The 27,566-nt window shown below is 36.8% G+C and overlaps 1 protein-coding gene across 1 annotated transcript; it reads right to left on the bottom strand.

Moving 5' to 3' along the window:
- Positions 1-440: 440 nt before the first annotated feature.
- LOC129277654 (uncharacterized) lies at positions 441-26,346 on the bottom strand. Its single transcript, XM_064109984.1, has 9 exons — positions 26,257-26,346; positions 18,772-20,648; positions 17,918-18,134; positions 17,125-17,192; positions 15,961-16,104; positions 10,222-10,304; positions 9,227-9,347; positions 7,582-7,707; positions 441-5,978 (listed from the first exon to the last, which is right to left on the bottom strand). The coding sequence occupies exons 2-9, from the start codon at positions 20,579-20,581 to the stop codon at positions 5,845-5,847; spliced, it is 2,703 nt and encodes a 900-aa protein (XP_063966054.1). The 5' UTR covers positions 20,582-20,648; positions 26,257-26,346; the 3' UTR covers positions 441-5,844.
- Between the last annotated feature and the right edge of the window lie 1,220 nt (positions 26,347-27,566).

The raw sequence follows: 27,566 nt of genomic DNA on the forward strand, positions 1-27,566 counted from the left end.
AATGGGCTATCCATCCGTTTTGCTTTTATGTGTTTTTATACGGAAAATAAATACTATACTATACTATACTATCATCATCATCATCACTATCGTCATCTCCACCATCACCATCATTATCATTGCTACCACCAATCATCATCATCATCACCACCACCACCATCACCACCATCATCACCATCATCATCATCATTATCACCATCATCATCATCATCATCATCACCATCATCATCATCATCACCATATCATCGTCATCACCACCACCACCATCTTCTGATAACCCTCACCATGGCCTTTGTATATAAAAACCAACCTCCACAGTTTACAGAGATGTCACTCTTTTTTTTCAATTAATCTATCCAGCTTATTAAATCAACTTTTTCAGAAAATACTGAACCCAATGTTACACAAGTTAATCATGGACAAGACAAGCTTTGATGCAAATAGATTTAAGATTATTAATATATTTTTTACATATCTTACAGTCAGATCTGTACAGAATAAAGCCTCTATGGTATAAAAAGACACACTAGATACACAAAAATATTAGTGTTTCTTAGACATAATACTGAACCCTTAACAGCATATCACAAGATGCGTATGATAAACATATTGCTTATTATTTTTTATTACAAAAAACTTACCTTTAGAAATAACTGCATATGGAAATGTAAAACGGCATCTTAGCTTAAAAAGATGATTATCATTGCATGATTTTCTACAGCAGCATTTGTTAACACTTTGATTATTTGTAAATTTAAAAGGCTGCACCAGTCAAGTGTTCATTAACATTGATGAATCTAATAAAGAATCTAAGAAGAATGTTTTAAAACCATCTCAAAAGGAGATTTTTTTTTCCTTTTTGACTTCATTTTTCTTACTGCTGCCAGGTAGGATCCTCTCTTGAATCTTAAAGACCCTAATTCTCTTAATGGTATCTTTAAGACAGTGCTCAGAAGGATTGGTGTCGCAAACACTTGAAAATGTAAACTGAAAGTCAATATGAAGTTAGATATTAACAGGTAATTAGGAATTTGTTTGTGAATAAAAGAAAAAAATATTTGCAAAGATTAAACAATTTGTCAACTACTTGCAATCTGTTTAGCTTTCACAAACTGACAAAACCAAAATTTGGCTACACTCACAAACATTAACTTTTATTATGGTAACTGGATATGAAAGGTGCAAACACCACCATTGCACTAAATGTCTGCAAGCGTTTTCTTATTGTTTTTCTTTCTCTGGTGTTGGCCTTACCAAGAAATAATAAACAAATATATTCCTGATTTGGAGGAGAAAAAAACATATGGAGGTTTCAAAGACTGCATTTAAGAATGATGAACCATTTTGCTGAACATCCCCCAAAGTTCTCCGGGGACCTCCAAAGTTCTCCGGGACCTCGAAAGTTCTCCAGGGACCTCCAAAGTTCTCCGGGGACCTCCTAAGTTCTACGGGGACCTCCAAAGTTCTCAGGGGACCTCCAAAGTTCTCAGGGGACCTCCAAAGTTCTCCGGGGACCTCCAAAGTTCTCCGGGGACCTCCAGGTCCTCATGATACAAAGTTTTGCAATCAATCACAGAATGACAATGCCACTTCAAAACCATATTTGCATGCATATAGGGTTCAACTCGCCACAATCAAATGATTAGAATCACCCATAATTCATCTTAAATCTTCATGTTAGTGGAACTGTGACACAAGGCTTAGAAAATGATCTTCGAGCAAATCTTTATGATTAATTGCATTCAACACAATGTACAATCAATCATAAAAATCATACATATGACCAATAACTTTGCTTTAAGTTACACTACCTAAGACTTAATGGAAAGGAACAAAATTATGCATTATAATAAAGTAATTTTGATATTGTATCATAACATAAAGCGGACGGAAGTGTTTTATCTGAATTGTTTGAAATATAGACAATTAGTGCATAATACAAATTTGATTACACAACCTGGACAGAAATATGTACCGTTTGAAAAATAGACTAAAATATTTGCATTATGTTACAAACTGGACGGAAATATATGCCTTTAAAAAATATATCTTTCCACTGTGACATTAACTATCTATCTGTACTTTTTGCTTATTTAGTGACAGAATACTTGTAAAACAATTCACAATTGAGCTGATAGGAAGATGTTTGGAATTGCTACAATACAGGACTAGAAAAAAAAGACATTCATAAAATCCATGGAGAGTTATGTTGTGACAGAATTCTTCCAGTAATGTTTGGATTACTGTACAGTGTGTTCAAGAAAAAAGGAAATTCATGAATTAAGTTTTTTTTAAACTATAATACTTTGTCAGGAATTTCTTCAAATGAAAATTCAACCTATTCTCTTTCTTTCAACACCAGTTACAATATGTTTCTGCTATGCATAGCCAGATGAGGACCCTTTCAAATGGTGATATCACACAAAAAATGTGTAGAATAGATATCAAAGATTTAACAGTCTGTAGCACAGGATATTTAAAAAGACATTCAATAGTATTTCCTTTATCTCTTTTATCATGCTTCAGAGAATAGACACCTAATTTTGGCATGGATTATCTAAACTGTCCGTGGCCAATTCGATAAAACACCTGCATTATTCTACACAAAGTGGTTCTGACATGCACAAGTTTAAATTGTTCCATTTTGGTCAGGGATTCAGATACCACCATATGTTTGGTATCTGATGAAAGAAGAGAAAATGTCCTTATTACAAAGTTATAGGATGATTAGATTATGCGCAACAATAAGAAAATCTTCAAAAATACAGGTTTTGTTTTTATTTGGGAAAACATTATAAACAAAAACACACTGATACAACAGACAGGACCCAGTTAGGCTATGGAAGTGATGGGAGTGGCCATTCTTATTCCACAGACAGAATGCGGGTTCGAGAAAGCGTCTGTTTGAACCTGCATTAATGGAAACAGCTAAAATGATGTACCCAGATATTGTTATTCTACCAGGAGGCCGTTTCATAAAGCTGTTCGTAAGTTAACAGCATCTTTAAGAATGACCGTTGATCCTTTCTTGTGGTAAATGATATTCACCATTATATGTTCATCGGTGATCATTTAGCACAGTAGAAAGGTTCACTAGTCATTTTAAAGTCGCTCTTAACTTAATACAAACAGCTTTATGAAACACCCACAAGGAATGGATTGATAAACCTCTTCATGTTATCACAAATAATTTACATTTCCTCAAAGTCTGAAATGCACATACCGTAAATTATCAAGTAAATACATAGGAAGGATTTTGTGCATCAGAAACTGCAAAACATACTTAGTAAAAATAATTCTGGTTCTAGTAATACCTCAAAATGAATTAAGTATGTAGCTAACTTTGTTCAGCCTATATTGTTTTGTGTAATGATTACATCCTAACCATGCATATGTTGTTCATATGTTGTTCCACTACAATGAATATTAAGCTCATTATTTCAAGAACTTGCTGGAAAATCAATAAATCAATGATTAAAGCATGATAAAATTGTTTCTGCTTTTTACTCATGATACAGAGAAATACCTTAATTGTTATTCTTACAAATTGGTAAAAAGGGACATTCTTATTTCTATAAAATAAATTAATTACACTGTACCCAACTGAAAGAGGGATATTTTATCAACCTTTTCTTTCCAAGCTAAGGACCTTAAGAAACCGTCAAACACTTACTTTCAAGTCTAACAACCTGAAGAAAAACTTCAGATGTTCTGAAAAATGTTTGTGTCTGCTGGGATGTGCACCCAGTCATCCAAAGAATCATGAGTCTATTGGCATTTGACAATTTAAATTGTCCAACTGACAAGATCTTCATTGTGTATTTTTATATTGAATAACTTGTAAGTTATAAGGTTATCATCTCAGCCTCATCAGTAGAAGTACAGATTTCTCTTGGAAACAAAATAACAACACAAACATGTAGCAATGCAGGGAGACTGACACACTTCCAAGTGGAGTGACACCCATTCTTCAACACTCCTGCAGCACACACACAAAAATTAAAAATTCAAAGCCTGCAGAAATGTGTCAGTAGCTGGAAGTTAATGACAAATCTTCATATTAATGAGATGTATCTTAAAAAGTTGGAGACTTATCTCATGCGACAACACAAGGGCAGTACATGTATAAGATTAGTTTCACAGCCGCAGCTCAACTGGTGACTGGATGTGTATAATAGCTCTGGACTAGAAGGTGCATGAGCCGATAATGAAAGCATTGTACATTATATTCTACTTAACATTAAGATGGTTGTTAATGGAACAATCTATCCTGACACCTCTAAACTATCAAATACTAATGTAAAGCATGTGGTCCCATGGCATGTCTTTTAGGTGTCCTGATCAACCAAGATGCTGAAGGTGCGGCAGAAAACCTTTCCACAGCAGAACTTGGGTGTAAAGATTCGTGGATAGAACTTGGGGGGGAAGCGCCGTAGTGTAGCAGTTCTGACTCTCGCCTTGTAACCAGAGGGTCGTGCGTTTGAATCCCAGCATGGCCTAGCATCCTTTGGCAAGGCATCAATCCACAGTTTGCCACTCTCACCCAGGTGCTAAATGGGTACTGGTAGGAAACAAACGTCGTTGTAGTTGGTTTAGCAACAGGCTGCTAAAAAGCTATGAATACAGTGACCGGGTAATGATAATTGTGAAGCGCTTTGAGCAGTCGTAGATTGATAAAGCGCTATATAAAAGTCAATTATTATTAAAGATTGTCCTACCCAAACTGCTGTACCATTCTTCAGAGTGTAGCATGTGGTCCTAGGGCATGGCTTTATTGCTTCCTGATCCCCAAAATGCTGAAGGTGGGGTAGCGAACCTCCCGTGAAAAGAACTTGGGTGTGATGATTGTCGTTACTGAGGTACTGTACCCATCCTTCAGAGCGTAGCATGTGGTCCTAGGGCATGGGTTTATTGCTTCCTGATCCCCAAAATGCTGAAGGTGGGGTAGCGAACCTCCCGTGAAAAGAACTTGGGTGTGATGATTGTCGTTACTGAGGTACTGTACCCATCCTTCAGAGCGTAGCATGTGGTCCTAGGGCATGGGTTTATTGCTTCCTGATCCCCAAAATGCTGAAGGTGGGGTAGCGAACCTCCCGTGAAAAGAACTTGGGTGTGATGATTGTCGTTACTGAGGTGCTGTACCCATCCTTCAGAGCGTAGCATGTGGTACTGGGCAAGGCTTTATTGTTTCTTGATCGCCCGAAATGCTGAAGGCGGGGTAGGGAACCTCCCGTGAAAAGAACTTGGGTGTGATGATTGTCGTTACTGAGGTGCTGTACCCATCCTTCAAAGCAAAGCATAGCATGTGGTCCTTGGGCATGGCTTTATTGCTTCCTGATCCCCAAAATGCTGAAGGCGGGGTAGGGAACACTCCCTAAGCAGAACTTGGTGTGAAGATTGTCGTAATGAACCTGCTGTAGCATTGTTCAGAGTGTAGCATGTGGTCCTAGGGCATGGCTTTATTGCTTCCTGATGCCTGCTCTACATCCCACCTCCTTACTACTGCTCAGAGTGTAGAATGTGGTCATGGGCATGGCTTTATTGCTTCACCCGAAATACTGAAGGCAGGGTAGGGAACCTTCCAACAGCAGAACTTGGTGCAAAGATTGTCGTAATCAACCTGCTGTACTATTGTTCAGAGTGTAGCATGTGGTCCTAGGGCGTGGCTTTAAGGTTTCCTGACGCCTGCTCTACATCCCACCTCCTTACTACTGCTCAGGGTGTAGAATGTGGTCATGGGCATGGCTTTATTGCTTCACCCGAAATGCTGAAGGCAGGGTAGGGAACACTCCCCGCGCAGAACTTGGTGCAAAGATTGTCGTAATGGACCTGCTGTAGCATTGTTCAGAGTGTAGCATGTGGTCCTAGGGCATGGCTTTTTGGTTTCCTGATGCCTGAGATGGTGAATGCTGGGTATGTTACCTTTCTTGATGTATAGTTGGTGTGCGGGTTGTAGTAGTTTGGTGCTGGTGTGATTTCTGTTGAGGCAAGGTATGATAAATTTCAAGACATAACAACATAGGAAAATATATGATTTTAAAAATTAGTATACAGTGCGTACCAGAAAAAACGAAACCGAGATTTAGAGATGATTTATCATAACTTAATCATAAATACAATAGATAAATGACCTACCAATGTAAAGCTTAGAATCTCCTCATTCATCTGATATTACTTAGATTATTCCTCATTCACGCATGAGTGAGCAAAAACAATTCGAAGAAAGGATGCCAAAAACTCATTTGGCGGGGGGTATCTGAATTTCAAAAAGAAAATCACATGAATAAAAAGTTCAAAATCTGCTCTTTCGTTTGATACCTTAATCACAGAAAATGGTCAAGAAGTAAAAAAGTTATGATCCCTTTGAAACAATGCTTGTATTTCAATAATTTTATTAAATAAACGTGTTTTCACTGGTTTCCCACAGAAGTAAACTCACGGTAACAAAAGACTTAATGCATGGCTGATCGTCAACAAAACGGAGTGTCGAGTGAGTTTGAACGCTAGCCTGTAAAACCTCTTCATTTTATGAAATTATTGAAATTCAAGCCTTATTTCAAATAACCAGAACTTTGTTGTTTCTTGACCATTTTCTGTAATTGAGGTATCAAATTAAAGAGCAGATATTGAACTTTTTAAAATTGTGGTTTTCTTTTTAAAACCAAGATACGGCCCGCCAAGTGACTTTTTGGTATCCCCTTTTCAAATTGTTTTTGCTCACTCATGCGTGAATGAGAAATAATCTAAGTAATTTGAGATGAAAGAGGAGATTCTAAGCTTTAAAATGGTAGGTAATTTGTCTATTGTGTTTGTGATTAAGTTATGATAAATCATCGATAAATCTCGGTTTCTTTTTTTGTGGGACGCACTGTATAGTATCATTCAGGACAATATTCAATCATTAGAGGAGATGAATGATGGTGCATATATATTTTTTTTTCCTACAGAGGTTATAAAATTATGAACAGCAAAAAAAGATAAATGTCACTAAAGCTAGGAAAGATGATATATGCAACAAATTGTAGTTTGAACTTCAAATAAGGATGGGCTCTGCTTTGAAATTGTATACAAATTTTTGAAAATGAACTTAAAAGACATAGTGCAGGCATACCTTTTAAAGTTTTTACACCCATGATTTCCCATGTTGGGTAAAACACTTAAGTCTGCTGCACACTACACGATCCTACCACATACGATGCAAATTTCAACAAATTACATTTTGCATTCAATATGAAAATTTCAAGAAGGAAAATTATTTTATTTGAAGTTTGGTATAATGCTAGGAATACTAAAATCAGAATTCTGCTTTGCTGAAGGCTTTATTGTCGGAGTATAGTCCAAATAGGATTCAAGTACTTACTGATGATGACATCATTGCGATTTGGAACTGAATTTGTATTTATTCCTACAGTGAGGCTCCAAATAGACTGAAATATTTTTTTCAGTGTTCATTCAACTACTTGGAACTTTGATTGTTAAGATTTTATAGGTTGAAATTTTCATATCTAAGGCTATTACGATTTCTTTGAAAGCAGATCGTGTAGTGTGCAGGGAGCTAAATATGGCAGAAGATGTACTTACCAGGTGCGCCAAAGAGCCTCCCGCGGTTCAGTTTGGCTCCCATACTAAAGGCTGGAGCTCGACGGAAGAGTAATGGATCAGATCGCTGACGGTGATATTGGTCTGGGCCGGGTTCATTCTCAGATCCTGCAGGATAAAACGTTTCATAAAGGTTTTATTCAGGCACTTTTGTTTTGGCCTACCATCAGGGCTTTAAAAAATGTTTAGTTTAGTATCCAGTGTCAAATTATAAAAATATAACTTCTGACAAAGCCAAATATATATACACATAAGCCACAATATCAAATATTTGGTAGTATGCCATTTAAAACATGGCGTAAATCGGTTGAAGCCAGCGGTCATCTAAAGCCATGACTGTGGATGACCTGTCAATTGACCTCTCGCTGGCCTTAGAGATTTGGCCTGAATATTTTTCTATGTGTGCTATAATATAGAATTGTGCCCGAGAGTCCTTGCCCTGAAAATATAAATATTACGCCATTTGTTTTATCCTCATTATGAGGTAAAAAATAAGTTGTTTGCTTGTAATTTTATGACTGCGTTTCATCTGTATATGTCATAACTAGAGGATTAACACATGACTTCCAAATTCTTTCATTCATATAAGCTATGTCGGCATTATTATCATTATCAGCAGTAATGGGATGATTAACAGTTTATGATATAAACAATAATTACATGTAGTTCTACTCTACACGTGCTTACGATATACAAAGCAGATGTTACAGAGAAAATAGATAGATTTTTAGTTTGCTTCTGAGTAACTGTACAAAAGGACATGAATGGATGTCGCTGGGGAGACTATTTCAAATACAGGGACAACTGACACTTTGTTGACCTTTCTTGGGGTTCATTTTTTGATATTTAAAGGTTAAGTCCACCCCAACAAAAGGTTTATTTGAATTTTAAAAAAGAGAAAAATCCAACTAGCATAACACTGAAAAATTCATCAAAATTGGATGAAAAATAAGAAAGTTATGACATTTTAAAGTTTTGCTTAATTTCACAAAACAGTCATACACTGTATGTACATCCTGGTTGGTATGCAAATGAGGAGACTGATGATGTCATCCACTCACTATTTCTTATGTATTTTATTAAGTGAAATACATGTCATCCACTCACTATTTCTTATGTATTTTATTAAGTGAAATACGAAATATTCTAATTTTCTACTCAATGTCAAGGGGAACAACAATTAATTCCCCCCTGAACATGTGGAATTGACATGGTTTAATACTATATGATACAGTCAAGTTGGTCTTTATTGTCAAATCTGTAAAAAAATGAAATATTATATAATTCAAATGATAAAAAACAAAAGAAATAGTGAGTGAGGGACATCATCGACTGTTGTCATTTTCATGTCACTGAGTTGTGCATATCACTGTTTTGTGTAAAATAAGCAAAACCTTAAAATGTCATAAATTTTTATCTTTTTATTTAAATCAATATTTTTCTGGGGTGGACTTGACCTTTAAAGTGGGTCTGTTCTACAGCATACAGAATAGTGAAATTGGTGGACGGAAGAAAACAAACATGAAACGTACTCTGGTGTCAGGTCATTTATGGACATGGATATTTATAGACATGTAAAGAAACAAAAAGCAATCTCATATGTAATTCATGTTGTTGGATGCCTCACCTTTTTTGTTGATGACAAAGTTTGTCTTTCCTCTCATGCTAAATGCCGGATAGTCTTTCTTATCAGGAACCTTCCTACCAACCATAGACCTCCCTCTACCATAGGCGTTGGGTGATGGCCACTGTTAACAAAGAAAGTATTGGGAAAGAAGGTAAACTGCCGATTGGTCTATTGCCATCTCGTCCACTCGTCACATGGTCTACCTTCATTTAGTCTTATGTCATTCCGTCCATCATCATTTCGTTTAGCAGTCATTTGGTCCAATGACCATTTGGTCCAATAATCACTTTGTCTAATCACCAGTTCATCTATGACCATTACGTCTCATGACCAGTTGGTCCAATACCCATTCTATTTTCTGGACTAAGTGGCTATTGGACCAACTGGACATTAGTCCAAATGGAGAGTGGACAAAATGCCAATTAGACCAAGTGGATAGTGGACAAACTGATGGTAGACCAAATGATAGTAGACAAGTTAGTAATTGAACGAATTGGCATTAGACCAACTGAAAATGAACCTTGGTGAATGCCACTTGGTCTAATGACACCCGGTCTAATGTACATTTGGTCAAATGCCAATTGGACTAATGGACATTAATGCCACTAATTCTATTCCCCCTTTATCTAATCCCACATGGTTCAATCTTTCCAAATACAGAATGGTTTAGAATTGCCTAATTGAATTCATCAAACTTACTACCTGCATTTAAACCTGTTCTTTCGTGATATTCTATTCTACTTTTTGGAGCACACAAGGAGCAGTTTGTAAGGTTGTTGCAAACTATAATTATTACTCTATAGCGATGATACATGGCTTATAAATCTCAAACAATGACTCTGATTGGTTGCTGGTGGTAATAAGGGCTTACAACAGAGACCCTGATTGGCCATTTCAATATTGCGATTAATTGCAGACATCTGTGTTACTGGGTTCAGAGTACCAAGACTGGAGGAGAAATGCAGAAATACATGCAGGGCTTGAATCGTACTCACCCTCCTCTCAAATCTTGTTTTGGACGTGAAGTTATCAGTACTGTTGAACCAGGTCTTGGAATAGGCAGTGCGTCCACCCCCAGCTGCGTGCACGACAAAGCAAAAGTGGTTATGATAAGAACAAGGTGCAATTCATTAATAAACATTCATGGATAAGAACAAGGTCATAATTCATACCCCAACAAATTATTCATGTATAAGAGCAATGTCAGTGTAAAATAGTGGACAAACCCAAGTAAGATATTGCTAGAATTTATTAACAAAATTTTTGGTCCATTAATGAGCACTGAATGCTTCTCTGAAATGAATGCTTGACCTACAACTGATCCAATGATACAGGAGCCATCTCTGTTCATCTTCAACATAAACTTTGCTTAGGGAAAATGTGATAACAGCAAATGTTCAACATTTAATGTCAGAAATATCATGCTTTCCACACCTTTCAATAAAAAATTTCAGTTTTTAAGTAAATGTTGATTTTATATACAAGTGGTCTAACATAAACAAGACATCAGTAAATCTAGATTTCTACCTCTCTCTGGAGAAATCATTTCAAAGGTGTACTCAGAAGCATACTCCTTGGACTGAGGCTTAGTCCGGGTTATAATTGAGCAAGATGCCACACGGAAAAGGAGAAATTTTCATATAGTGCCTCTAGACCAGTTTTTTCCGCTGAATATGAATATATGAGGTAACCAGGCTGTATCCTGAAAATTAACCCGTGAGGGCGCTTTTTTCAAAATGGCCGCCAAATTTTCAGAACATTTGAATTTTCGTACATAGATTTTGATATAAACATTCCATTGCCACAAAATTAGTGTCATATGAAAGACAAATAAATTTTCTACAATTTGATACCATTTATGGGGGATAAGTAGGTCATTTGGCTGAGATTTTAAGTAGAAAAGTGCATTTTTTGTCATTTTTTTCCAAAAATTGAAAATTTTGCAAATACATGATTTTACATAATTCAAAAAAAAAATGAATCAATTACCTTGAAATGTTCCAGAAAACTTTATTGATATACTATCATTATGTGGATGAAAATTCAACTCTGTATCATTCTTCTTAGCAAATTTATAAAGTATCAAACTTGAATACGTCAATTTCAGAAATGTCGCTTTTTGTATGCATTTCCATAGACTAATGCGTATAACATGTATAATATGTATAATGTATAGTTACAAATTAAATGCAATTATCTCTGCTCGTTAAAGGGGAATCCAGCCTTGGCCATAAAATGTTGTGCTGGGAAGGAGAAAAATAAACTGAACAGAATGATGAAAGTTTGAAAGAAATCGGACAAGCAATAATAAAGTTATAGATGCTTTAAAATTGAGATCACTAATACTGTGTAGATTTCAAATTGGCAACTGGGTAAGTAAATTATGACAAGGGGCAAGGACAACTTTCCCATAGGCCATGTACTTTATTATCAGGGATTTGTGGTTTTCTCCTAAGTACCCATGCCCCTGGGGCAGTAATCTAAATATAACCCAGATAGTATATTGTTTTATGTCCTCATGAAAGAAAAATTTAATTTGAAATAAAACTTTTAGAAAAAAGGACATTTTAGCCATAATATGTATTGGAGTACATAAAAGAGTAGTCCTTGCCTTACATCACTATGACATCACATATGCGGCCAATTTGAAGTCTCCATGAGTATAGTGATTACCAATATTTAAAACTTTTAAAAATTCATAACTTTCTTGTTGTTTATCTAATATTGTTAAAACTTTCACCTATCAACTTGTCTGATTTTTCTTGTCCTTATAAAAACAAGTTTTTATTTCGGTTGGATTCCCCTTTAATCACTTGGATATTTAAGAATAGGCTTTTCTCTATCAGCTATATAAAAACTAAATGTTGGCACATCAAGGCCTAACACTCTCATGTGGTGGGGGTGTCGAAGCCCTCCCCCCCCCCCCCCCCTTCCTGTCTATATCATGTTGTTGTATATTGCCTATTTGTTGGGAAAAAATCACTGTTTTTTTTAGCCTTTGAAACCACTTGGAGAGGAAAAGAATAAGTTGTTCTACCAGCTACATCAAAAGAAGTGACACGTACATCGTAGCCAACCCCTTTTTTTTTTGGGGGGGTGCGCTGGGGAAGTCACCCCTCCCCTTATTGCTTATTGCCAATTTATTTGGAAATTCACCATTTTGGACCCAAAAAAGCGTTTGTGCTTTATAGTATTTTATTTCTTTGAGAGAGTAGAGTTCGTTCTACAAGCTGCATAAATAAGCGCTAGCACATCGAACTCTAGCCCTCTCTAGCCATGTCTAAGTCGCCCCCTCCTCTATATCATGTATATTGCCTATTTATTGAAAATTTCACTATTTTGGATCACCCATTGAGGCATAAGGGCGTTTCTATATCATACAGCCAATTTTATTTTCTTGCAATTACTTGGAGAGAAAAGCTTAGACTTTGCTCTATCAGCTACATATTATTAAGAAGCGCTGGCATATCGAAACCCGTCTCAGGGGCTGTCTTAGTCAACCCCTTCCCCTCTATGTCATATATATTGCCTATTTATTGGAAATTACACCATTTTGAATCGCCCATTGAGGCAAAAGTGCATTCCTACTATATAGTACAGCCAATATCATTTTCTTGCTATGACTTGATGGATTAATTGATTCTTTATTTCCATGCAAAAATAAATCATACAACAGAAAATATATTGACAATATTTCACGGTAAAATAACAATAAACAATCATTGCATGGGATGGAACAGTCATAAGCACAAAGGCCTGAAAAGGACGCCCCTCAAGAGAGACTACGGCCCTGAATAAAATCAATATAAGTCATATTTAAAAATTACTGTAAAAGCAGGGCCAAAATGAAAACACATCAAGCGTGTCAAGAATAAATCAAATGATAATAACACACAAGCCGTGTATCGATTATGTTTAACATAGATACGTCGTATAAAATAATACAAAAAAAAATAAAGTATGCAATATGATGAAACTGATGATAGAACAATATCTTAACTCAAATAAGTGCTAATAATGGAATGCTTAAACTCAAACTTAAATTTGTTCAATGTAGGAGCACCACGTATTGTTAAAGGTACTTGGACATGCAGGAAAGAGTAGGCTTTGCCCTATCAGCTACATATAAACAAGTGCTGGCAAATAAAAGCCTACCCCCTCCGGGAAGCTGTTGAAATCACCCCATCCCTTTCGCATTATTGCCTATTTATTGGAAAATTCACCATTTTGGAGCCCCCATTTAGGCAAAAAGGCGTTCCTGATATAGATATATAGTTCTGCCACTTTTACTGCCTTGAAACCACTTAGGGAGGAAAGAATAGGTTTCGCTTTATCAGCCTCATATAAAGAAGTGCAGGCAAATACAAGCCTACTTCCTTCAGGGGACTGTCGAAATTACCCCCCCCCCCCCTCCCTTGAAATTCACCATTTTCGATCCCCCATTGAGGCAAAAAGGCGTTTCTGATATATAGTTCTGCCACTTTTAATGCCTTGAAATCACTTAGGGAGGAAAGAATATAGGGTTTTCTTTATCAGCCACAATAAAGAAGTGCAGGCAACTAAAAGCCTACCCCCTCCAGGGGGCTGTCAGAATCACCCATCCTTTTTGCATTATTGCCTATTTATTGAAAAAATCACCACTTTGGAGCCCCCATTGAGGCAGAAAGTCATTTCTGATTATGTTTTTGCCGGTTTTCACCCTTGAAAACACTTGGAGAGAAAAAGAATAGGCTTTGCTTTAACAGCTACGTATAAACACACGCTCGGAAAAAAGGCCTATCCCCATCAGAGGGCTGTTGAATTCACCCCACCCCTTTTTTCATTATTGCTTATTTATTGGAAAATTGACCATTTTGGAGCCCCCATTTAGGAAAAAAGGCGGTTCTGCTATATAGTTCTGCCACTATTACCGCCTTGAAACTACTTGGAGAGGAAAGAGTAGGCTTTCCTCTAACAGCTACATATAAAGAAGTGGCTCTACTATATACCAGAAACATGTTTTTTGCCTCAATGGGGGCTCCAAAATGGCGAGTTTTCCAATAATTAGGCAATAATGCAAGAGGGGTGGGGTGATTTGACAGCTGCCCAGATGGGTAAGCTTTATAGAGCAAAGCATATTCTTTCCTCCTTAATTGGTTTGAAGGCAGTAAAAGTGGCAGAACTATATATATCAGAGATGCCTTTTTACCTCAATGGGGGCTCAAAAATGGTGAATTTCCTATAAATAGGCAATAACGCAAAGGAATGAGGGGGCTGATTTCGACAACAACCAGAAGGGGTAGGCTTTTATTTGCCAGCACAAAATTATGTAGCTGATAGAGCAAAGCCTATTCTTTGCTCTCTAAGTGGTTTTAAGCCAATACAAGTGGCAGAACTATAAATTATATCAGAGACATCTTTTTATTTCAATGGGGGCTCCAAAATGGTGACTTTTCAACAAATAAATACAAAAAAATTAGTGGGGTAACCTCTACAGCCGCCTGAAGGAGATAGGCATTGATTTGCCAACACTTCTTTATATGTAGCTGATAGAGCAAAGCCTACTCTTTTTTTCTCCAATTCATTGCAAGAAAATAAAATTGGCTGTACTATATAGTAGGAATGCGCTTTTGCCTCAATGGGTGATCCAAAATGGTGAAATATCCAATAAATCGGAAATATACATGATATAGAGGGGGGGGGGTGACTTAGACAGCCCCTGAGAGGGCTAGGGTTCGATGTGCCAGCGCTTGATTATATGTAGCTGGTGGAACAAACTCTACTCTTTCCTAAGTGGTTTCAAATCAATAAAATGGGGTGTACAACTAAGCACAAACGCTCTATCGGCCTCAATGTTGGGTCCAAAATTGTGAATTTTCAAATAAATATGCAATATTAACCAAAGGGGGAGGGCTTCGACACCCCCACCCCATGAGTGTGTTAGGCCTTGATGTGCCAACATTTTGTTTTTATGTAGCTGATAGAGAAAAGCCTATTCTTAACTATCCAAGTGATTAACGAGCAGAGATAATTGCATTTAATTTGTAACTATACATTATACATATTATACATGTTATACGTATAAGTCTATGGAAATGCATACAAAAAGCGACATTTCTGAAATTGACGTATTCAAGTTTGATACTTATAAATTTGCTAAGAAGAATGATACAGAGTTGAAATTTCATCCACATGATGATAGTATATCAATAAAGTTTTCTGGAACATTTCAAGGTAATTGATTCATTTTTCTTTGAATTATGTAAAATCATGTATTTGCAAAATTTTCCATTTTTGGAAAAAAATGACAAAAAATGCACTTTTCTACTTAAAATCTCAGCCAAATGACCTACTTATCCCCCATAAATGGTACCAAATTGTAGAAAATTTATTTGTCTTTCATATGACACTAATTTTGTGGCAATGGAATGTTTATATCAAAATCTATGTACGAAAATTCAAATATTCTGAAAATTTGGCGGCCATTTTGAAAAAAGCGCCCTCACGGGTTAATTTTCAGGATACAGCCTGGTTACCTCATATATTCATATTCAGCGTAAAAAACTGGTCTAGAAGCACTATATGAAAATTTCTCCTTTTCCGTGTGGCACCTTGCTCAATTATAACCCGGACTAGTTACTTGGAGAATACTGTTATACATCCTCCCCATTCCCCCCCCCCCTTTTTTTAAAGGAGGATTTCAAAGACAAGTGATCTTAAATAAACAGGCAATCACTATAAATCTAGGTCTTTACCTCTTTCAGGGAATTTCGTGCCAAAGGTGTACTCAGGAGCGTTGTCTTCATACAAAGGCTTGTTTCTTGGAGAATACCGACACGGCCCAGGAGTATCAAGGTCAAACTGCATCGGAGGTCGGCTGTTGATGCACTCATCAAGAGCTGAAAAGAAAAAAAAAGTTAAAAAATTGCCAATTTGTGTTAGAAATCAGTCGTTCTAACTTTAAATCACACTGCTATAGATTTGAAAGGTCTTATTTATCATTTTCCTTTGAATATTTTTAGCAGCATACAAAGATTGATGCAGTAAAAATGGGTAGTTTATCTATTATTTGTTTTGTTCTCTCTGCTCTTGAATGGGTGCGTATTTCAGGCTCTGAATCAAGGTTATTGGGCCAAAATGCAAAGTTTGCAAACCATTTGTATAGAGTTGGGTATGAGGGAAAGAGGAAGGAGGTTATCAAAAATATTACTCCTAAAGTCATCTCTACTTTTAGAGATGACTTTTATTAGTCCCTTGATTAATTTACAAGCACTGCTTTCTTGAAAGTTGGGTAAAACATTCAGGTAGGTTTTCATAAAGCTGATCGTAAAAGTTATGCACGACTTTATGCATAACTTAATAGACATGTTCTTAAATGCTAATCAAGCTATATAGGGATACAGGTTTTAGCACAAGGGTCACCAGACAGGAGTACAGTCATTCCTACGGTAAACTCCCGATTCGTGTATTGCCAACTCGTCAACTCATCACATGGTCTACCTTCATTTAGTCTAATGTCATTCCTTCCATCGACATTTCGTCTAACAACCATTTGGTCCAATAACCACTTCGTCTAATCACCAGTTCATCTATGACCATTTCGTCTAATAACCAGTTGGTCTAATACCCATTTTTTTTTCATTCATTTCATCCAATTAAAATATATCCAATTAGACCAAATGGTTTATGGACTAAAATCACTAAATGGCTATTGGACCAACTGGTTATTACACGAAATGGTGAGTGGACGAAATAGCAATTAGACCATGTGGATAGTGGACAAACTGATGATAAGACCAAATGACAGTAGATGAGTTGGTAATAAGATGAATTGGCATTAGACCAATTGGAAATAAACCATTCCTATCTACCAAAAAGCTACGTATGAAGCATCAACATTGTAAATAGATTATACGTACTCAAGATTTTGTGGAACTGTTTCTCTTCATAGTAAACACTCGCATTTCTGTTCTTCACAGCTTTTTTCCTGAGAGCAATGAGAAATTGTTTATACAGATTTGGTGAAAAATGCAATCCACTGATTGCATAGTAATTATATTATCAATTGTACATGTAATACTTATGCAATGTGGAAAGGTGTCTTAAGAATAAATAATGCTGCTTCACCTTGGTCCTCAATAAAAGAAAAAGACAACCTGTCTACATATAATGTATACCGTTCAGGAGCCTGCTTTATACAGGACTTGCAACTGTTGTAACTTTGCCATAATGGCAACTGCCATGGTAACAGGGCTCAGCAGCCAATCAGAATCAAGGTTACCATGGTAGTTGCAAGTCATTTGTGAAACGGGCCCTGATCATTTATGACATTAATATTAACAAATATAAGTAATACGTTCAAAACTTATTTGAAAGTTCTGTCCTCATATCTAGGTATAAAATAGAGATCTCTACCGAAAGAAGTTATTACCTTGAACTGTAGTTTATAATGATGTTTTTCTTTAAATATTATCAAGGTTCTAGGCACAGAAATTTTGGATGAGTGACACAGGTGTTGAACCTGTTACAGCGAACAAATTATTAATGGTTTTCCTCTCACTATAATACAAAATGAAAATACAATGTAAACATGGCAAAGCAGAGAGGCTGATTCCAAATATAACTAAGGAGGAAATGCGAGTTGTGATGTGATCATCTCAGCAACATGACCATCTGCGCTACAAAGACCTAAAAAATATTTTGAATCCTTACCTAGCATTGACCATCACCGATGACATCTTCATCACCGATGGGGGTAGCCTGCTGGACGTTCTAGTTGAGGCTCTCCTCTCTTCTTCCATCATCATTTGAGCCTTGACGTGAGCGGGCGGGGACGGGATGCGTGCTATCTGGACCCGAGACAGGTTGGTCGCTCGACTTGTTGATTCCAGCTTTGAGCCACTGTGAGGATGTTGCTGGTGATATGGAGCTAAGTATTAAGAACAAAACAGATAATTACGGTTCGGTTTCGAGTAAACAGTACACTGACAAATGGCAACATCTTTCGGTGAAACCTGTAAAGAGGTGCCCTGTACTTTCATTGTAAAACTTGGTCCAAGGTAAGATGTGAATAATCAAAGTAAAAATGGTGGCAGATAATGTTTGACAGTAACTGAACATGATCTTTTGGAGTTTAGTTCCTTTGAATGCACATACATTAAATTTCTTAAAGTAAGTTACCAGGCCTCGAAACACAAAGGTCTGCGATTGACTGCTAAATGAAATGGCCTATCAAGACCATAATTGCATGTGCATTTTGCTCAGTAGTCTGACTAGGAAATTATCAGAACTGTTCTTTCATATTAGTGATTAGCTACGGGGACCAGGTGTACAGTAAAACCCTACACATGAATGCTTCCAATTTCTTCAATCACTATACTTGATTTTTCATCAGAAATCTCTGTTTCCACATTTAAATGTAAGTGCTTACCAAATCTAAACAGATATCCATTTTCTTAGGTCTTAAGATTAGGGTAGGTTTCATAGTAGGGGTAATAAGCCCAGTAACTTTTAAATCTTGGATTAACAATCCACAATAAAGACTCGGCAGAAAATAAGGTACTTACATCTGAGAGGAGATGGTAGAACTCCATGAGCTTGATTGGCCTGGGTTAAGAGCTCTATTGGACTAAGACCTTCCATCCTCTGCCGTTCTTGCAGCTGACGAATGTCATGCCTCACCATCTCTGGTTCTATAGGAGGTAGTGGCTCGACATCAATCGCCAACATTGGTGGTTGGTCATACTCTGAGAAGTTACCATCCGTTGGAACATCCTCTTGGTTGACCGAAGACAAGTTTGGATCTGTTTCATATGGGACAGACCCTGTAGGAACTGTCAGATCTTGTTGATAGGGTTCATCTTGGCTTTCCTCAAAAATTTGACTTTCTAAAGCACTGTCTACTTGAAGTTCTGTGCGATTGTCCACTGCTCCATCATCAGCAATGTTCTCTTCAGGAATGCCATCGAGCAGTTCTTGTTGATTGTCATCCACATGTGCCTCTTTTCCAGCTTCATCACCTTCAGGCACTGGGACTGGGCTATTTAATTCTTGAGCTTCCTCGCTTGTCTGCTCTTCCATAACTAGTGCTTCAACACCATGCTCAGGGGCATTTGACATATAGCTCCTTTGAACATCCACTTCAGTTTGAGCAACATAATGCTCAGCTTCAATCTCCTCAAGTGGAGGGGCATGAACATCCTCTTTAGTTTCATCTCCATCTCCTTCCTCCGGTCCTTCAGCAGATGTTCCAACCTGTTCTATGATTTCCTCAGCAGCAGCTTCAAGCGTAACTTCTGGTGCACTTGACTTCATACTTCTATGAACAACTGTCTCATATTCAATAGCTACCTCCCTTTCTGGTTCTTCAATAAGTTGAGCTACTGGAATATCATCAAGTATCTCCTCTCTATTGCCTTCAGCTTGTTCAGCCTCCAGAACCACCTGTTCTGATGAATTTCCATCTTCTACAGAAGCTTCATTGTCCACTCCTGTATCACTCAAAGGTGCCATCTCTGGAAGCTCTTGCTCACCAATATCATCATGCTCTGTTGTGACTTCATTACTTTCTTCAGGTGTCTTTTCAGCAACTGCTTCCTCAGATGGAGCAGTATTTTCTGCAGAAGCTATGTCTGATGGTTCCGGCTGATCTGATCCAGGTTCTGCCACTGGGGTATCTTCCAATACATCGCCATCTTCTTCATCTAAAACCCGAGCTACAACCTCTGCTTTGTCATCGCCTAGTGAAGGATCGGCTTCAGTTATCACATCGGCAGAGTTATCGTCAATCTCTGCTTTATTTTCATCAGGTTCAACGATGCCTTCCCCATCACCATCTCCCTTTTCAGCAACCACTCCACCATCATCCCCTTCAGCTATTGGCCACTGTTCCTCAAGCTCATCTTCATTCAGCACTTGGACTTCACTGGCAAAGGACACAGTGGTGACTTTGGAAGACACTACCTCATCTCCTTCATCCCCCTTCTTTGATCTTTTTAGCTCTTCTTCTATCTGGACCTCTCCTTGCTCTACAGTCTCTTCACTTGTTCCTTCGGGTTCTATTGCATTGGCATTGTTTGCCTGACTTTCCCTTTCTCCCTCTGCATTCTCATCACCCCCTTCACCTCCTCCATCTATCCCACCCTCGGCCTGTGCATCATTTGTCTTGGTTTCTTCATTTGCATGACAGTCCCCTGCTCCCTGATCTTCCTGCAGCATACTCTCACCTTCATTCGCTTCTACATCTTCCTCATGGCCATCCCCGCTACCATCTTGTCCTAAACTTGCTACCACTTCACCGGTCCCATCATCTTCACATTTGACCTCATCCTTGAGCTCCGACCCGTTATCCAGGCCTTGTTCAGCCTCAGATTCCATGGTGCTTCTAGGCTGCCTAATGTTTCAGTGACAGACAGGCCTCAGTCATCTGGATTCCATGGTGCACCTGGAAAGAAGGGAAAAAATATAATCAGCAAAGTTTACAGATCTAACTGATGTCTACTTTAAAAAATTCCCAGTCATTTAGATTGTATAAAAGTATAAAAGATTGTAATCTAGTCATCATAGCTTGAACTTTTCAGCCTCTTACACACTACCGACAACCTTTCAGTGGATTCTATTATTATGTTTATGAAAAATATGAAAACTTTTACTTTAATGTCTATACATAGATCAGAAACATCTTTAAATGGGAGGCTGGGGCGATTTAGCCCCCAAAATGCCCAAAAGAGCCTTGGAAACTAAAAAAAGGAGCCCAGGAAATCTCCATTGCAATGTTAAAGCTTATCCAATTTTGAAGATTTAGGCAGTAAGTTGTGAAAAGTAGCACCGAAAATAAAAAAAGAAATTTTTGCCTGACAGGTGTACAATAGCTGCGTAGTTATGTCAGACAGAATAAGTAAAACTTTGACCTTGATTGTAAAACTTTGAATTTTTATGTGGCTAGTCTATACTCTTGAGAAGGAGCTGCGGAAGCGGAGGGCTGCAGGGGCTTCAGCCCCCGCACTTTTTTCCAAAACCGTGTACAAAATCGTAAAAATGACCGATTATGATTTTTTTGCATGGTCAGCCCCCCCCCCCTCCCTTCAGTCCTAGGTCAGCATAAAGACTTTAGCCACTAGCCCACACAGTATAGCATATACATGTATTATTTTTAATTACAATTTTAAGTTAGATGGAGATGGCAACAGTGATATACCTGGAAACTACTGCATAATTAATTGCATTTTTCCAGTAGATCTGGTAATAAAGGTAATACAGGGATGGACCAATATGCATGATTTTATGGATTAACATTTAAGCCTCATTTTTCACTATTTAGGAAATTTTGAGCAATGTCTATGATAATACTTAATACTGAATAATAGGCCTCATGCTTGAGTAGACAGGAATAACCGTCGTTTCTGGGGATTTATTCAACAATTTCTGACATTTTACTGTATGTATGGTGAGTGGAGCCAACGTAGTTCAGCGGAACAACCAAATTACAGAGACTGAAGCTTTTGGTCTAATGCTTGAGGTACCGGTACCGGTAATGCTTTTAAATTTTAGTAGAAATGTTGTTTAATTTTTTTGTTTTTTTGTTATTGTCCTACCTCTATCTAGACTTAATATACCACAAACTCAATGATTCAGTTGGGGGGGGGGGGCAAAATCAAAATCACCCGCAACAACCTCATCCCATGCAAATACAGTCAGACCGCAGCTCGCGCGATAATGAGCATATTCATGGAGATTTATTCAGCGGCCCTCTAGCGGTCTCCGAAGGAAAACGTGCGATCAATTTGGCTTGATTTTCCCACTGAATTGGAGGGGCTGAAGTTATAGCTCTGTACTGGTCGCTAACTTCAGTTTACGTTGAAACGAATTGTGGTAAGTTATTCTCAAGACCTTCATCTACATTTTGGTATATAATTTTCCATATTTCGACATTTTCAACCTACCATTTTTACCTCTTTAATTGATGCTTATTTTAGTAATATTTTAACTGCGATTTTGTAGTCGGAATTTCACTTTTGGTTCCTGACTTTGCTACATAACCAAATTGTTTCGATCGGGTTTTTTTAGAAAGAAGAAAAGTCACTGTTCAAAATATGTCAGAACCAACTTGACGCAAACTCACCTTATATTTTTATGTTAGAGAAAATGATACCCTAAAAATCAAGAAATTTACGTTTTACCCGGAAGTAACCTTCTCGTTCACTCCACGATGGCGCGAAATAAAAATTAATGCCAAAATTACGTTCGTCGCGGGTTGGTAGAATTTCGCCTTTGGTCCCATACGTTGAAACTTCTGTAATGATGGCAGATGGCTCGCATTATATTTGTGACTGTGGACGGTGGACTTGTTTTTTTTTTTATTAAGACTTAATATAAACGAAGCTTAATAAGTAGATCCCTTCTAAAGTTTTATTCAAATGATTATCAGGTTTCCGAATTCCATCAAGTTTTTATAGATTGAGATATTTCTTGATTTATGTTGAAAATTGTTAACCTTTTTTCTTAATTAGTCGAAGTTGAGCTGAGCCCCATGATTTTTTGCCCCAGGCTGCGGTTAAGAATTAAATGATGATTAGCTCAGACAGTCTACTCTAGAGACTATAAACAGTTTAAAGTCAAAGTAAAAAGTCTGGTACTACCGTACTCAGTAGTATTTATAAACCATTTTGTTCAAATAAAAAAATTGTGGCTGTCACAGACAGTACTTAGTAATTATTAGTTAGTCTCTTACATGTAACATAATTCATACTTTGAATAATTTAGACTATTTCTCTCTTTTTTGTCTCTTCTACACATAGATATGCATACTTGCTGACTCTGGTCTCTGCTTGCTACTTCATTCTGGGAGATTCCATCATGTACTATAATGGTCAGACCATGATTTGGACAAAGCCCTTTTTTCGTTTGCAAATTTTGGACTGATAATGATACAACAGAAAATTGATCTTTATCGATATTGGAAACAAAAAAATTAGAGCACAGTTTTGGGGAGGACTAAGAATACTGACTTTGACAGGAATACAGCTTGACAAAAATAAAAATTCACAATTCAAAACCAAAGAACATTTTTAATGCATTGCAAGAAACTTTCTACTCAATCACACATTCCAAAATTAAGGGTAAGTCCTTTGATTAAACACAAACATGTAGTTGATTTGCGATTGAACATACATGTAAGTTTCTTGCAATGCCCCATAATTATATTTTGTTCTCAAGCAACTCTGTTATATGTTATCTAATGTGCTGAAGGTTAAGTGCCATGTATGTTCACAATTTTTTTTTTTCGAAAGGTATAATATATTTGTCCTTTTAAACGGTATTTGAATGTGGTTACGCCTTGTTTTTGTTTTCCACAGTAATTATTGCATATATGAACAGAAGTGAAATATTTGTTGTGAAGCACTGTATGAATGTTGTGTGATCATGGAGCTATGGTGTGATGGTATTATAATTAATTCAAAATTTTTGTTATAAGACTGTAAACCTGGTGGATGTGAGGGAGTGGCCTGGATGAAAGGAAAGTGAGCATGTGTCCAATTACTGATTTGCATATGTTTAGACAATGTTGTTAGTGGATAAATATTAATGTGCATTCCCTATTCCAAGCAAAGAGTAAAGGAGAAGTCCACCCCACCAAAAAAATTAATTTGAATTTAAAGAAAAATAAAGTATTGCAGAGAATTTCATAAAAACTATGATTCAAAATTCAAAAAATTACTATTTTGACATTGAGAAATTTGCCTAATTTTATAAAACAATTATATGCTCATCTTGGTCAATGTGCAAATTACAGAACCGATTATGCCACACGCACTCTAATTTCTTGTGTATTTTTTTGTTTGATACATGTACATGACATGTATATTTTATTTTAATTTTCATTAACAAATTTTGAGAGGGATTTTAATTCCTCCATTAACATTCGTAGTTTCCATAAATGTAACCTATTGTGATTCGAGAAAGATTTTTTACATCAAATTTGCTAAAATTTATATAATAAAAATGCAACAAAAATTTAAAAAGTAATTTGATGTGAGTGACATTATCAACTATTTGCATACCATTGTTTTGTGTATATAACTGTTTTGTGTTAAAACAGGGAAATTTCTGTATTTATTCAAATACTTTTTTGTTGATGTGCACTTGACCTTTAACTCACTTCCCTTCCCACCCCTGCCCAAATAAGTGTAATCAAGAACTTGAAAATCAAAAGCAGTGATTAAGAAGAAGTAAGAATTAATCATAGAGCTATTAATAGCTCCATGATTTAATAAATACAGGCCTAAAATAGAACTTCATATGAAAGTAAAAAGAGAATAAAGCTGGGTAGGAACGATGAAGGAATATGATTTAAAGAAAAAGCATAAACATATCCCCATCAACCCCCCCCCCCCCCCCAAAAAAAAAAAAAAAAAAAACACAGTCCGGCGGGTTCGAACCAGGGTCCTTGCACACGTCAAAAACATATCGTTCACGCAACTCGCCATCGATCTCTTCCGTACTACTTCCGGGTTTTTTAAGCTATATATAATGTTGTTAGTCTGTGCGCCGCTGTTGACCAATCAGAACGCGTTGGCAATTCTACTACAATTCCAATCATTTCGCGATGGACATTGCCGTGGTTTTTTGTGGTTCCTGACTTTGCTACATCATGAAATTTCATAATTCTTTTTCAGTCGTAAAGAAGAATGTCTACGCTTTATATTGATTATAATATCAATTTGACGCAAGTGTGATTTCGATGCAAAAATGCGCTCTGTTTATTCACATATATTTCTTGAAAAAAATCATTTTTTCTAGGCTAAATATCGGTCTTCAAAATACATTAAATGTGCATTTTATTTAGCTGATCAGAAATTTCAAAGTTTTATCTATAAAATAAGACCAATTATGTGAGGAATAAACGATTCTAAGAGCAAAAAACACCGATCGGAAAGTTCGTCTTCACAGCTCATTACGTATGCATAACCACTCATTCAATGAACAAGGTTATGATATAACCTTGTTCTCAGTTATATCTCCATGTGTGGCAAAATAAGGATGGCAATGTTTGGCTTATTTTCTCTTTTTCTTTGGGACAAATGCTTGATTTTTTTACACTGACAGTTTCCATTACACCTATTCGTCATACTACTTGGCCCTTAAGTAAATTTGATTCTTTAAATTATTTTTTTCTTCATTAAAAATAGATATAAAAAATGAAAATTTTCTTGCCATATTATTTTCCACCAATAGAGGGCGTACACAAAAATATGCCCAAAATTCAAGTTTTTGAGCGCTCTAGTGAATACAAAAATTATTCCCAAGTTAATAATGAAAAATAAATTGCAACTGTACGAAAATTAGTAATTTTGGTCACAATAGTGATGTTTTAATCATTTTTTAAAGGGTGTGCTATGTACAGCATTGGCATGCCATAGTCCAACCTGTAGATTCCCCACAGGCAGGGTGGTTGCAGTGAACAAGTGTGCATAACCACGGACGGCTATGCATACCGCTGAATAAAATAGAGCACTTTCGGACGGGCTGCGGACTGACTGAAATATTTTTCTTGATAAGATTGCAACTTAACTTCACGAGGGCCTAGAAAAAGTAAAAGAAACTAGGCCTAGTCTTATTTTTAGCTGCTGTGATTAAAAATGATTGAGAATCTAATCTCAAGAGTACGGTACCAGTACCGTAATTGTACCAAAAATCTCATTAAAATTTGAGAGAAATAAATGATTTTCTTGGAAAAAACGCGGCCAGTCATTTTCTCATTGAATAAAAATGGTGCAACATGTCTGCGCACCATTTCACTTACACACCCACATCATACCATGCGGAACGGTAATTCAAAGGCAACTACCCCGGCAGGTTTGGGGCAGATAAGATCTGCGGACCGCTGATGCCGATGGTTGACACCCGTAAACATGCATGACGTTTGCCTAAATCATGGGGAGTTTGCACCAAGCGAACACAGAATTATTACACTTCATATAATTCAGAGCTTATTTCAATGAACACACAATATGATTGAATAAATCAAAACAATCAACAAAGTCAATATTTACCATATTTTATCGGTCGGCTTTCTTGGCTCAGCTCAACGACGAAACCGGATCGATCATGCACGCGCACGTACGTACCGTATACCGTACCCTGGCGCGGCTGTAGCGTCGGGGCGTTACCCAGGCAACCCTAACCAAGCGTACGATCGGTCGTCGCGCGTGCGAGCTCGGACCGACTTCACAAATCGTGTTCGCAAATCGGGTCTGCTCCACTTACCTCCCATTTTTTCCTGTTTTTAAGATGTTCCAAAAGGTTTTCAAAAACATCTTTGACATGGACTTCAATAAAATTATGGAATTGCCAATTACTAACAAGAATTTATAAGTTGACACAGTCCGTGAGAACTGGATAAAGCACCAGCAGATTTTTTTTTTACATTCTGGGACTGGGAACTTTCTGTGTCACAAAATATATAAGCCAACAATATTAAAGGACAAGTCCACCCCAACAAAAAATTGATTTGAATAAAAAGAGAAAAATCCAACAAGCATAACACAGAAAATTTCATCAAAATCGGATGTAAAATAAGAAAGTTATGACACTTTAAAGTTTCGCTTAATTCACAAAACAGTTATACATCCCGGTCGGTATGCAAATGAGGGAACTGATGACATCACTCACTATTTCTTTTGTATTTTATTAAATGAAATAAGAAATATTCTAATTTTCTCCTCATTGTTCTGTGAAACAAAGTTTTACTTCCCTCTGAACATGTTGAATTACCATTGCTTAACATTTTATGGTTCAGTAAAGTTGGTCGTTATTGTCAATCTGCAAAAAGTGAAATAATGTTTAATTCGAACAATAAAATACAAAAGAAATAGTGAGGGACATCATTGATTCTCTTGTACGAATGTGACTAAATTGTGCATATAACTATTTTGTGAAAAGTAAGCGAAACTTTAAAATGTCATAACTTTCTTATTTTACATCCGATTTTGATTAAATTTTCAGCATTATAAGTTCATAAGTTCATTTTATTTGTCTTCCAACTTTGAGTTTGAATACATGACAAACATATAAGTGTGTATGAAACAATGAGCAGAGTACATGATAAAACATACAGGTATATATAAAACAGAGTATGCAGAAAACATTGTTTATAAATACATTATACAGCTTAAGACAGAAAAGAAATAATTTTAAAGGAAGACGAGGAGACCTAAGTGAAGCAATGCTTGTAAATTAAGGTTCCTCATTACGAATTCAAAGAACATTGGATAAACAACAAAGAAATGGCAATACAATATAATATGATAACTAAAGAGAGAGGCGGGGAGAGAAGAGGGACACATTTATGTACAAAAGGGAC

Source organism: Lytechinus pictus, chromosome 15 (genome assembly GCF_037042905.1).
Source record: "Lytechinus pictus isolate F3 Inbred chromosome 15, Lp3.0, whole genome shotgun sequence".
In the NCBI taxonomy this organism is placed as follows: domain Eukaryota; kingdom Metazoa; phylum Echinodermata; class Echinoidea; order Temnopleuroida; family Toxopneustidae; genus Lytechinus; species Lytechinus pictus.